At 36.2% G+C, this 14659-nt stretch overlaps 1 protein-coding gene and 1 long non-coding RNA gene across 3 annotated transcripts in view; one reads left to right on the forward strand and one right to left on the reverse strand.

Moving 5' to 3' along the window:
• The window catches only part of LOC132597651 (uncharacterized), a 73176-nt gene that overhangs the window by 26642 nt on the left and 31875 nt on the right, over positions 1 to 14659 (forward strand). The window contains exon 2 of the long non-coding RNA XR_009564757.1: positions 6016 to 6109. This is a non-coding gene — a long non-coding RNA (uncharacterized lncRNA). The remainder of the gene's footprint in view (positions 1 to 6015; positions 6110 to 14659) is intronic.
• The window catches only part of BRDT (bromodomain testis associated), a 48447-nt gene that overhangs the window by 10681 nt on the left and 23107 nt on the right, over positions 1 to 14659 (reverse strand). For both annotated transcript variants that reach the window (XM_030869330.2, XM_060302856.2), the window contains exons 13-14: positions 12638 to 12812; positions 6830 to 6930 (exon numbers count right to left, since the gene is read on the reverse strand). In XM_030869330.2, coding sequence (XP_030725190.1) covers positions 6830 to 6930; positions 12638 to 12812 — 276 coding nt within the window. The remainder of the gene's footprint in view (positions 1 to 6829; positions 6931 to 12637; positions 12813 to 14659) is intronic.

Genomic DNA, 14659 nt, shown 5'->3' on the forward strand with positions numbered 1-14659 from the left:
AGAATCCACCTGCCAATGCAGGGGACATGGGTTTGAGCCCTGGTCCAGGAAGATCCCACATGCCATGGAACAACTAAGCCGGTGCACCACAACTACTGAGCCTGTGCTCTAGAGCCCACAAGCCGCAACTACTGAGCCTGCGTGCCACAACTACTGAAGCCTGTGTGCCTAGAGCCCATGCTCCGCAACAAGAGAAGCCACCACAATAAGAAGCCCACGCACTGCAACGAAGAGTAGCCCCCGCTCACTGCTACTAGAGAAAGCCTGCAAGCAATGAAGACCCAACTCAGCCAAAATCAATCAATCAATCTAAGAAAAAAAGCAAAAAAAAAAAAAAAAGAAAGAAATGAAAGAGGAGATATTACAACTGATACAACAGAAATATAAAGGATTGTAAGAGACTACTATGAACAATTATATGGCAACAAACTGGACAACCTAGAAGAAACTGATAAATTACTAAAAACATACAACTTACCAAAAGTGAGTCATGGAGAAATTGAAAATGTGGACAAATCAATTACTAGTAAGGAGACTGAATCAGTAATCAAAAAATTTCCAAAAAGTCTAGGACCAGATGGCTTCACTGGTAAATTCTACCAAACATTTAAAGAAGAACTAATACCAATCCTTCTCAAACTCTTCCAAAATATAGAAGAGGAGGGAACATTTCCAAACTTAACTAGGCCAGCATTACCCTGATACCAAAATGAGATAAGGACATCACAAGAAAAGAAAATTACACACTAATATCCTTGATGAACACAGGTGCAAGAATCCCCAACAACATATTAGCAAACCAAATTCAACAATACAGTAAAAGGATGATACACTATGATCAAGTAGGTTTTATTCCAGGGATGCAAGGATAGTTTAACACCTGCAAGTCAAACAACATGATACACCACATTAACAAAATGAAGGATAAAAATATGATCTTAATAGATGCAGAAAAAGCATTTGACAGAATTCAACAGCCATTTATGATAAAAACTCTCAGCAAAGTAGGTATAGAGGGACTATATCCTAGCATATAAAGGCTATATATGACAAGCCCACATCTCATATCATACTCAGTGATGAAAGGCTGAAAGCTCTTCCTCTGAGATCAGGAATAAGACAAGGATGCTCACTCTCACCATTTCTAGTCAACATAGTACTGGAAGTCCCAGCCAGAGCAATCAGGCAAGATAAAGAAATAAAAGCACTCAAATCAGAAAGAAGTAAAACTGTCACTATTTGCAGATGACATGATATTATATATAGAAATCCCTAAAGACTCCATCAAAAACATTAGAATATAGAAATTCAGTAAAGTTGCGGGATACAAAATCAATATGCAAAAATCCACTGTGATTCTATACACTAACAAACTATCAGAAAGACAAATTAAGGAAAAAATCACATTTACAATTGCATCAAAAAGAATAAAATACCTAGGAATAAACTTAACCAAGGTGAAAGACCTGTACACTGAAAACTATAACAGTGATGAAAGTAATGGAAGAAGATACAGAGAAATGGAAAGATATTCCATGTTCATGTACTGAAAGAATTACTATTGTTAAAACATCCATATTACCCAAAGCAATCTACAGATTCAATGCAATCCCTATCAGAATTCTAATGACATTTTTCACAGAAATAGAACAAACAATCCTAGAATATGTATGGAACCACAAAAGACCCTAACTAGTCAAAGCAATTCCAAGAAAGAACAACAGAGCTGGAGGTATCATGCTCTCTGATTTCAAGCTATATTACAAACTTACAGTAATCAAAACAGTATGGTACTGGCATAAAAACAGACACATAGCACAATGGAAGTGAATAGAGAGCCCAGAAATAAACAAATGCACTTATGGTCAATTAATTTACAATAAAGGAGTGAAGGACTCATTTCATACTTGGGCACGTGTTCTGCTGCAGAAGAAGATGGGGAAAGAGGAAATTAAAAGAGCAGTGAAGGAAAATAGTGTGGATAGGCTAGCCTTCATATAATTTGGCTTGGCCTCAGAGTCTTGTGGGAGAGAGCCAGTAGCCTCATTGTTATTTCATTGGAAAATTTAACTTTCTGTTACATTTAAAATAAAGGAAAATGACCTACAAAAACAAACAAACAAAAAGGAGTGAAGGATGTAAAATGGGTAATGGACAGTGTCTTTAACAAATGGTATTGGGAAAACTGACCAGCCACATGCAAAAGAATTAAACTAGACTATTATCGCATACCATATGTAAAAATCAACTCAAAACGGATTAAAGACTTGAATATAAGACCTAAAACCATAACTATAACTCCTAGAAGAAAACATAGGTGGTAAGCTCCTTGACATCCATCTTGGTGATAATTTTTGGATCTGACACCAAAAGCAAAGGCAACAAAAGCAAAAATGAACAAGTGGAACTACACCAAACTAAAAAACCTTCTGCTTAGCAAAGGCAACCAACAACAAAATGAAAAGGCAACCTACTGAATGGCAGGAAATATTTGAAAATCATATGTCTGATAAGAGATATATATAAAGAACTTAGAAAACTCAACAGCAGGAAAACAAACAAACTGAAAAAAAATGGGCAGAGGACCTGAATAGGCATTTTTCCAAAGAGAACAAACAGATGGGCAACAAGTCCATGAAAAGGTACTCAGCATCACTAATCATAAGGGAATATTAATTATAAGGGAAGTGCAAATGAAAACCACAATGAGATATCACCCTCACACCTATAAGAATGGCAATTATCAACTGTTGGTGAGGACACGGAGAAAAGGAAATCCTTGTACAGTGTTGGTGGGGATTTAAATTGGTATGGCCATTATGGAAAACAGCATAGAGATACCCAAGAAAAAAAAAAAAAGTAGAACTACCGTATTATGCAGCAAATCCTACTTCTGAGTATATAGCCAAAGGAAATGAAATCAGGATCTTGAAGAATATCTGCACTCCCACGTTCATTGCAGCATTATTCATAATAGCCAAGATCTGGAAGTAACACCACGTGTCCATCAATGGATAAACAGAAAAAGGAAATGTGGCATATATACATGATGGAATATTATTCAGCCACAAAAAACCAAGGAAATCGTGGATGGAACTTGAGGGCATTTATTATGCTAAGTGAAATAAGTAGACAGAGAAAGACAAATACCATATGATCTCACTTATATGTGGAATCTAAAAAAACCCCAAGAAACACCACTCCCCCCAAAACCCCCCAAATTTATAGATACAGAGAACAAAGTGATGGCTGCCAGAGGAGGGGGAGTGGGGAGTGGGCATAATGAGTGAAGAAGGTCAAAAGGTACAACCTTCTAGCTGTAAAATAAGTCAGTCCTGGGGATGCAATGTACAGCATGGTGACTATAGTCAATAATACTCCATTGTACATTTGAAATGTGCTTAGAGTAGATCTTAGAAGTTCTCATCACAAGAAAAAAAATTTTAACTATGTTGGGAGAGGGAGAGAATAGACTTCCTGTGGTGATCATTTCTCAATATATTAAGTTGTATACCTGAAACTAATAATATTATATATCAGTTATACCTCAATTTAAAAAAAAGAGTTAGCCTACTTATCTGGGGTTAGGAAAGACGACAATGCAATACCTGAACATCCTCTGTTTAAATTTTTTTTGATAAATGTCTCCTTAATAATTATGCTTGATTCCTCTTTTCATATTATTTCCATGAAATATTAGGGAGAAATTTGTCCAGGGTCCCAGGTAAAGCAAAAGAAAATTTATGACAAGACTTTTCCATAAGCCTTTTTAATTTCCATCCTGAAGTAATCTCACCCCTACTGTACACACAAGACCTTCACCATAGGTCACCCAGTTGTGTTTATGAAGTCTTTCCTGTATGCTGCCAATAAAACCTGTTTTCGTTCTTACCCATGGAATGGGCTAAATACTAGTTCCAGACTTCATTTTTCTACTGAGTTAGTTAAAGAATCTTGCCTTCAGATAGAGATTTGAAACAGAACAGGTAACACCTGGTAGTATACTTAATAGGAAATAAAGGGAGGATGAAACCCTGGTCTCTGGCTTGATCCCGGAAATGTCTATCTAATTGCAATAAAATTTTGGCAGATCCTAAAACAAGAAAGTTCATAATTGGGTTTGGAGTACAGTACAGTTTTTCAGACATCACAGAGAAGAATAAGAAGACTTTTGACAGGCAGAGATGAGGATGGAAAGCATTCCTCACTGAAGAAAGAAAATCATAATTAAAGATATTACTAGATATATCCGGGGAGAAATGAAGAGTTCAATTTCAGTGAATTACAAGGCATATATAGTTAAGACTGAAAGGCTAGACTGGAGTCATAAGGTAAAGGTGTTTAATCTTCACTCTGGAGTCAAAGTTAGAAACTACTGAAGGTTTCATACATATTAGTAATGTGATCAGAGCAATACATCAGGAGGAACAGTGTAAGAATGTTAAAAGCAGAATGGATTAGAACAAGGAAGGTTTCAAGTTAGTCTGACCAGTTACAAATATTACAAAGAGCTCAGACTGAAAGCAATGAGGTCTGGTCTCTGAGGCAGAAGTGGAAAAGGAAACATGTTGAAAGTAAAACCCAGAGAATTTAGCAATTCCTTGGCTGTAGGGGACTGAGAAATCAAAAATGATTAAAACTCACAGGATGTCAGGTCTAGAACTATATATTTGAGTCATCTGCAGAGAGACTGTAACTGAAATCACCACAGTGGATGTTCAACCAGAGAGAGAAGTAGTAGAAGACCCTGGACTCCTTACCCTATCAAGACTTTGGGAGGGATGCAGCAATTTTAGACATCATTGGTTCCTCTGATAGGACAAATTACAGGAATGGGGAACAGCTGGATTCTAGGTAAAATTAAGGTACTGCTTCACAACTGGGGTGATTCTCCTTTGCCCAGGGAAGACCTATGGCAATGTCAGCAAAGTTTTTTGTTGTCACGTAGTGGTAGGGGAAAGGGTGTTGCTAGCATCTAGTAGATAGAGGTTAGGGTTCCTGTTAAGCCTCCTACAACGTACAGGCCTACTCCCAACAAAAACTTATCCAGCCCAAAATGTCAATAGTGCTATAGTTGAGAAAGCCTGGTTTAAAATGTAAACAGGTAGTGGAGAAATGAGACAAAAGGAATAATAGAGACTATAGAGATGGCAGGAGAGCTCCACAAAAATCTGTTAAATGAAAGAAAATGAAGAAAAGAGATAGAGAAGTCTTGGCAAGAAGGGATACCTTTTCTTGAGGCAGAGGTAAGTAAGAGACGAACAGCAAAGCTAGAGCTCTGAGTAAAACAACAGAGGTTGGGAGCTTGTTGAAATGTTTTATTTTAGTATCAGCTCTTCTTTGGGCAAGATGCTTGAACTGTCTGGGCCACAGTTTGTTCATAAAGACTAATTCTCAAAGATCTGTTCTAGCACCAAAATTCTGTAGCCTTTTTTTTTTCCAGTAAGTGGTAATAACACTGCTAATAGTGAGTGAGCAACGGTAGGAAATAATGTCAAGGATGGAAACAGTTTAAAATCAAGAAAAAAAAAAAAAAGAATGGAAACGGTTTGTTGTGAAGAGAACGAGCCACATAATCCCATTCCTCCTCAAGCTTTCAACATTCTAGTTCTTACTATATGCTAGACTTTAGAAATCAACAGAGAGTAGACTTATGTCACTTTTACCTTTAACACAAACTTCAATGGTATGACATATACTTGATGTTTTGCTGCTTATTTTTGCTGTAATCTCTTTGCCCTTTTGAAAATTTTCTTACTGTTTTCAAAATTTATTTTGGGTCAGTCAAAATTACAGTTTTGTTAAATGAGAAACAAAGATTTTAGTACACAGTAAACCAAATATTTGAGAAACTCTGCTGCTTTATTCTTTGCATCCTAAAGGGGACAGATGACACTTTCAATGTTTAAACAAAAAACAATAACAATAAAAAATTTATGCTGGATATCAGGAGAGGCACTTTTTAAAAAAAATTTATTGTTTTTTTATTTTCCCCCTTGGCCACACTGCTTGCAGGATCTTAGTTCCCTGACTGGGGATTGAACCCACGCCCTCGGCAATGAAAGCAAGGAGTCCTAACCACTGGACCAGCAGGGAATTCCCAGGAAAGGTACTTTTTAAATGGTTCTTATCAATAACAAAACACCCATATTAAACATAGGTCATCTTTGATGATAATAACTATTAGCAGAGCAGTATGTAAGAAAGTCAAAGTTTCTAAGAATAAGAAAAAACAAGGGCCAAAGCAATATGCTCCTCATGGTGAAATGTCAGATATTCCTAAGTGTGCCCAAGCAGTAAGATTTGTCCTCTGAAGTACTTACAAGGAAAAAAGAAAGGAAAGAATGGAAGGAAGGGAGGGAGAGAAAAAAGAGGGGATATGTGAATATCTCATTCATAGTCCATTTCTGACAGTTACTAGATTCAAATGTCTAGAATAGTACCTGGTGTATCTAATGTATCCCAAACATCTAGAATATTTGTTGAAAGACTGATCAATGTGTGGTTTGAGATTAAGTGCACCAAAGACTCCATGAGGAAATCACCTACAACAGATTCTAAAAGATAGTTTTATAACATGTTTTAAAATCAGGATAGCTGGCAAATACCAGCATTATAGAATTTACAATTAAACACAAATATGGGGACTGAAGGTAGAGGGTGGGAAAGAGTGTTGCTCACAGGTTAACTTTTTTTTTTAAAAGTAGGCAAAAATTAGGCTTAGAGATCCAAAATTCATTCAAATTAGGGCTTAAAATACCTCCATGCCATTTCTATATTCAATTTTAAATCCCCCAATATTTGTGAGAAAAAATAACTTTACTCTTACCTTTTGCACTGGAACTTGACATTCTGATTCTAATACCACTGTGTCATTATCACCGGACTGATGCATCACAGTTAGGCCATTCAAGTGTTGTTCAGGATTATCTAATGCACACATTTTTAGAATAGTATAGTCAAGTTATTTCATCTTGATTCTCCAGAATTTGACATTTCCACCACCCCCCACCCCCCCCGCCAGGTCAGAAACTATGAAAATAAAATAACTAGTTTTTTTACGCTTAATTTTGGAGTATTCTTAGTTGGAGAATTGTAATACTGTAAAATAAACATTTTCACTTGAAATTTTACCTCCTTTATTTCTTCTCTTTTTCTTCTTCTTCTTCTTCTTTTTTTTTTGTCAGCATAAAGTATAGCTGACATTGTGGCTCACCTACCAAGACCTATTTTAGCTTTCCCCATGGTATAGCAGTCTTTCAGCTTGTAAACTGACCTCAGCTCCAGAGATGGGTCTTCATTGGCCAAGCTAATTATGGTAATCCTACCCCCACACCAGTGAATCATTTAGAAAAGAGGAGGCCTTAAGCCACTGTAGGGCTTCTAAGGAAAGATGCTTCCTGGTAGCCAAATTGAGAACAAAGAAAATACAAAGAATTGAAGAACGAAGATACCAGACACCTAAACTACCCAGTGGGGAATAGGAGTAAGAAATGCAAAATGTTGTTTGAGGTGAAGAGAACAAACCACACAATCCTGTTGACTGTAAAGCTTTCATACAAATATTTCATTTATTACAGGTGAAAATAATTTCAGAAATAGAGCTTGAGCCTTTGTCAAACATGTCTAAATGACTGACCTACTTCTGGACTACAGTATGTATGATAACAAAATTCCTTGTGTAAGCCAGTTTGGAGCTGAATTTTCTGCATTTGTGACCAAAAGCATCCTGGTGTATGAAATTTAATTAGGTCATTTCTGTTTCAGGTCTCTCCAGCTCTTGTCTATAGGTCCTAACTAGTAGCAAAAGGACAGAGGAGAAAAATGAAAACTTGAGTTGCTATCTTTTTGTTAATTGGCTCAAGCTCATAAAATCCTGGCCACTTAGAGTTATAGGAACTTACATTTAAGCTTCTATCACCCATCAATTCCTTTGATTCTCTGGCTAAATCACACTAGTTGAATGTGAGGCTTGAAGAAGGGAGGAACACTAAAGGATAGGAGTGAGCACAGGAGGGTGAGACAAAACAGTCAGTGGACGGATGAATGAAGGAACAAAGTTTAAATTTGTGTGTTCCTATGTGGCCCAATGCACCTATTTTCTCAGTTCAACAGGGAATGGAAAAATAGGGAGAAAAAGTCTAAGTACAGAACTACATCCCCTCTCTGCCTGGGATCAGATATTATTTAAGAAGTAGAAAGAGTATTATGTCAAGAGAAGTATATTCTAAACGACTCAGTTTGTTGACTCTAAGTTAGTAAGTGGTGACAGTGCCATTATTAAGAACTAAAGAGGAAAGATTTAAATGTAGGAATTAAAAGGGGGAAATTCAGTTTTGACATGCTGTATTTGACATGCCTATGTGCTGTTTAAGGTATTCAGTAGAGTTGTATAAACATGCCTGGGGCTTGGATGCTTGAGTTGTAAAAATGAGACTAGAAGTCATAGACTCCAAGAAGATCATCCAGGAAGGATGTATAGATTGCTGCCTTCCAACCTTTTACATGCCATAATAAGTAGAAAATGATCAATGTATGGCATACCTGGGTAAAGGGAGGTCTTCTCCAAGCCTATTGCTATGAGAGCTGAGGGGGAGGTCCTAGCTTAGTAAGCCTATGCGTTGGAATACAGCTAGAAAAGCCTGTAGTAAAGTAAAAAGAGGCTTAAGGATGTAACTCAGAGTATTATCAACATTAAAGGTAGGCAGATAAAGTAGGTGTCTGTAAAGAACGTTCAGAGATGGGATGATCAAGAGAAGAGTGTCACAGAAGCCAAGGGAAGTGTGTCAAGGGACCGACTCTCTGAAAAACATTTTCATATGGATGCCCTCTGGCACCTCAAAACACTACAAAACTCATCTTTCCTCAGACATCTGTTCTTCATCTGTGTTCCAGGTCTGTCAACCTGGACCAGTATCCAGCCACTATCCTCTGAGCCACCAAAGCTTATACACCCCTTTGTTATTAAAACCCAGCATATATTCATCTTTTGCAGACCTGCTCACTCCACTCTTGTGATTTCTTTCAACTATACCTTTTTCTTTCTTTCCATCACTTAATTTTTTTGTACTACTGCAACAGCCCAGTTGGTCTTTTCCTTCTCTGGTCTCTGTTCCCCATCTCTCCAACTGACCTACACAATATTGGCAGAGTAATTACACTGAAGCACACTCTGTTCAAAAAATCTTCATTGGCTCCCCACTGACTATACTATTATAATTAAGTCCAAAAGTCTCTAGGTATTGAGGTTCTTTATGATCTGATCCTGATCTACCTTCCCAAATTTATTTCCCTGTATTCCTATTTATTCAAGCAAAGCTTTAATTACATTGAATTACTGGTCACCTAAATACACTCATTCATGTTGTTCCCTCTATCCAAAATGCCTTTTGATCCTACTATACATCAATACACATCTTTCAAAGAGGTCAGGTAATTCTGCCTTCCTCATCTCCTTAAATTTCATTTTGGGTTCTTTTAGGGCACATTATTTTTACTTTATTTTAATTTAAAAAAAGTTATATACACATACACACATATCCACAGACATATTCATTTATTTGGTGTCTTAGTTGCGGCAGGTGGGCTCCTTAGTTGTGGCATGTGAACTCTTAGTTGCGGCATGCATGTGGGATGTAGTTCCCTGACCAGGGATCAAACCCGGGCCTCCTGCATTGGGAGCGCAGAGTCTTATCCACTGCGCCACCAGGGAAGTCCCTATTTTTACTTTATATACCAGTTGTTTACTTCTCCTACTAGATGGCAAACTCCTTGATTTACCTTCTCATTTGCCATGTTAATTCACATTGATGTGACAGCATAAGTTTTTTTTAAAAAAATTTCTTAATACAACTGAGTGAAGATATTTTAAAGAGCTCTGGAAGGATAAATTATAAAGTTTAGTAATCCTTCATGACTAAAAACTTCAACTTATTTTAAGGAAAAAAAATTAGACATCTTCCAGTTCATGTGGAGATGATGGCAGAGGTTTTGCAGAAAACTGATAACACTTAAAACTTCAACTTCTTAAATATTTATGTACTCTAACATACATTTATGTACTCTATGTAACTCTAATTTATGTACTCTAATTTATTTCCACCAAGATTACACTCCAGAAAAGTAAAATTCTATATACATTTTATAGCTTATATATATTTGCAGTTTCCCTTGGGCATAGTGCCACCTACAGTTGGCAAATGCAAACCACTTTGGTTCTGAAAAATCTGCTTAAGTGCAGTAGAACAGCCATTCAGCATCATCCAAACTTCCCCTCTACACAATATTATTACTCACAATCACGTATAAACAGAAATTGAAGGAATACAAGAAACGGAACCCGAATGAAGATTTAGATATTTAAAGCCTGACTTTTCATAGATAGGACGTTTTCTTAAAATAGGAACAAAAGACCATCTTGACTGCATTATTTCCATTATTTTTCAATGTCTGTATTCTTCTTCAAAGCTATCCCTATCATTGTCCTAGGAACTTACTATAATGAAAACAGCAACTTTTCCCTACTCTGGTTCTTTGCGATTGACCTCCAAACTCGATCAAATCTCGCCGATTTCAAAATTCAAAACAAAACAACCTCTCTCCCAGTCTTAAAAAAACAAAAACAAAATACCTATCTTCCTGTTAAAGCCACAGCTATCTTCCCATCCTCTTCAATAAAATTCTTGAAAGACTGGTTTACATTCAGATTCCATTACTTCTCAGTTTACAAGAATCTGCTTCCATCTCAATCACAGTAGCCATAAAAGAAGCTTTTGTAAAAGCAAAAAAATCTCACATTGCCAATTTTAATCTTCTCTCCTCATTCCTCATGGTACTTTAAGGCTTTGTATATAGTAGGACATGATACTCGTGATGATGATTTCCTTCGAAAAACGTATCTCCTGGGCTTCTATTATACCATTTTTCCTTTTCCTCTTAGCTTTGATTACCTCTTCTTTTAACTTATTAATTTTTTCTACTTTTACAGAGAGGGAGTTTGGTTACCCAGAATTTTGTCCTTGACCTTTCTCCTCCTGCTCTGTACATTTTCCTTCATTCTCATGGCTTCAAGTAGCTTCTACATATTGGTAATTCCTAACTGTAGTTCTTGTTACACCCTATTAGTTCCAGAAACCTATTTCTAGTTATGTATTTCCAATTAGATATTCTGCAGCATCTTAAACATGTCCAAAATGAACAATGTCTCTTATTTTCAAGCCAACTGTTGGATAATACTCTGGTAAGACACTTATTCTAATAAAGCTTAGTAATTCTGCCACAAAAATATCTAATTTAGCCACATCCTTTCTGTACGTACTGCCTTAGTTTTGGTCCTCATAATTTCTTTCCTAGACTATAGCACCCAGCTTCCTTACTTGGTCCCAATTATATCAGAGCATCTTCATCTTAGTCGATCCCTTATACAGCAAGCAGCAATCTCTTCCTAATGTAAAATCTGATTTTGTTATGCTCTTGTTTGAAGCTACTTTCTGTGTGCAAAATAAAAGATCCAAATGTAGCACTGGTATTTAAGGTAATTTATGACCTAGAACAACTACATCTTCAGTTATTCTCCTGAGTACCTTGAAAATATTTTTCCAGAAAAGAATGGCTATAAATATTTCATACTTTGGATCTTTGTTTATACTTCTTCCTGGGATGCCCCCCAGTGTTGCCTCAGATATTTTTTCTCTTGATCTCCACTCCTTCTCCAGAGTCAAGAGCTATAACTCTAGTTAAATGCAAAACGGAATACTCAAACACAGAATAGTAGGGAGCGTTTACTGGAAGCAATAAAGGAGGATCAAAACTTTTGTGTTCCTCCTAATCTGTGCTTCAGTAAAACAGCTTAGAAATTTCTTCTGTTTTGGAGAAACCCCTGCCATTGGAAGGCCAGGGAGCAGTCTAGACAGAAGGAGACATGGATATGGAATATTCACATCTGCTTCTGTCTAGGCCTGAACACATTTGTGTCTCAAAGTTCAGGCACTCCATAAGCTGGGCTCATCATTATCAGAGAAGTATGCTCCTGTGCCACACATCCCCAGGAGGACCAGGCTGAGAAAGGTGATACGTTCACTTCTGATAAGACTAACAGATAAGACATTTATAAAGTCAAATGAACCTAAAAATACAAAAATTTTCAGTTTTAGAATATGTTTTTAGTAAATAGGAACCACCACTAGGCAAGTATTTCTAGCCCAAGTTTCTTTAACTGTAAACTGTTTTTAATGTTTATAACTTCATTTCTCTACCTATAGAATCTCTATCTTTTCCCTATTCTAATCTACCTTTCCAACCCACACAGACATCATGGAAATTAGAGCAACATTTCGCAAGTCTGCTCAGAGCTTGCTATGAGCTATGGCAGTGACAGGTTTTTATGCATGGCTCACATGCCAATGTATATAATCTGTATGAAAGTAAGTTGTGTGTGAACTGCACATACAATTTTCTTTCATTCAAATGTAATGAGTACCTTGGGGTATAAAGCAATATGCTTCAGGGATTATTTCTAACCTGGAATTTGCTAGTTATGATTGTCAGTATTCCAGATACATAACATTTAAGATAATCTTGGCATTTTCATTTAGAAGTCAGTTGTTCAATCACAGTCATTTACTTCTTAATTTCTTACCTGAAAGAGGCAGAATTTGTAAAGGTGAAATGTTTTCCACACTCTGTAAACATTCTGATTCTTGATAATTAAATACTAACTGGTAGGGATCTGGTGGTGTTCCACCTGAACATGTAGTCTGATGAACAAGACTAGTTTTCCCAGAGGCTGTATATTGCACAGATGATTGTATCCGCTAAGACAAAGTTAAACAAAACTATCTTTCAGAGCTTAACCACACAAGAAGTATAACTAAGAAAACAGAAACACAAGAGGATAGAATATAATTTAATACTGTCTTTGAATATGATATTAAATTAAGTCACACAAATTTATAAGGTATAAATATCACTATCTTACAAATGAGAAAACTAAGGTTTAGAACGATTAAATAACTTGGCCATTATATAGCTTATAAGCAGAGTCAAAGTCTATGATCTTAGTTGCTAGTACACATAGACTTATACATGTTATTAAACAGTGTTGCTTATTTTCAAATGCTTCCCTGTGATCTACTGAAAATAAAAACTGAGCTTTTATACCAAATCTAGAGACTAATCCACTTTCTTTACCCCCTTTTCCTTAGTGAATTATAGATATAAAAGGAAGGGTGTTTAAAAAAAGAATAACATGATGGTTGAGCCATAGACTATCAACAAATTCTGATTCCAAACTCTTGTTAACTACTTATTAAGAGAAAGTGTATTATAATAGATGATATTTAGTTAACACTTAAGATGTGCAAGGCACCAGGGTAAGCCTTTTATATAGTTCTTAATTTCTCACACTAATCCTATGAGTTTGGTATAATTATTATCCCCATTTACAGTTTACAATAGGACTTAGATATAAGGAAGGTAACTTAACCTAAAATCTCACATCTATTCAGTGGCAAGCTAAGTTACAGTACCAAAGCCCAGGTACCTTGTCTACTAAGCTCTGAGTTATAGATAGTACAGAGATGAATAAGACAATCTTCCTTCTCCATCTAATAAAGGGGTTAGAGTGAGTGAGCCGATAAGGCAAGTGTATGAATACCTATGCTAGTTTGAATAAAACAAAGGGCATAGGAATGTTTATCCCAACAATAATACAGACCCAAGCCCAAAGCTTAAAGGCAAATGCTGAGATTTAAATCAGCAAAACACCACTTTCTGAAACACACAAATATGTGCATTTATTCATGATCCTATAAATATATTTCCTCTTTTGTCTTAAATGAGCATTTTGTTCTTCAGTGAGTGACACTGAAAAAAACTTGGTCACAAACAGATCATAAACACAGCATTCTATGTGCTATGTACTGAGAATTATTCCAAAGTTTGTTCATAACTTGACATAATTTTCTGATTCCACTAATACCTATGGCAGACAGATCATCTGGATCTTCCTTCCACTCAAAAACCGGTGAGAGCTCACGCCTACCTAACAAATTAAATATTAACACTTTATCTAGGTGTGCAAAACGCTCCCTATTATATCTCCAAAGCCAACTAATCCCATACAAACACCCTCTGCTACCATATTTCCCTGAACACACCTCCTGTGCTTCCCCCACCCCCCATCCCCACCCTCTCTCTTACTGCTACTACCTCTGTTTAAAAAAGTAAGTCCCTAATCAGCATGTCAATATACTAACCATTTCTTCCCTTTCCCTATAATTTAAAACCCATTTTAAGCATTCCCTCCTTCAGGCAGTAAATATATATTCCTCCTTTATTTTCTCAATATAGTATGAATATAGATGATTATAGCACTAATCATACAATCTCTTAACGGTATGATTATCTCTCTTCTCACAACTAAGAGATACTTCAAGACAGTATTATTTATGTTGTATTTCCCCTAACCTAGAGTTAGATGTTGTTAAGTAAGTTTATGATTTAATAAAAGGTATACACCTGTAATTCTATATTTGGGATGGGTACAAAGGATTAAAAATTTTATGAGGATTAGTAGTAAAAGATAAAATTACTTTTATCCTTTTTAAAGCATGTCAACTACTAATCAAACATAGATGTGCTAAAAATGAATAGTTGGTAA

This window comes from Globicephala melas, chromosome 1 (assembly GCF_963455315.2).
Source record: "Globicephala melas chromosome 1, mGloMel1.2, whole genome shotgun sequence".
In the NCBI taxonomy this organism is placed as follows: Eukaryota; Metazoa; Chordata; class Mammalia; order Artiodactyla; family Delphinidae; genus Globicephala; species Globicephala melas.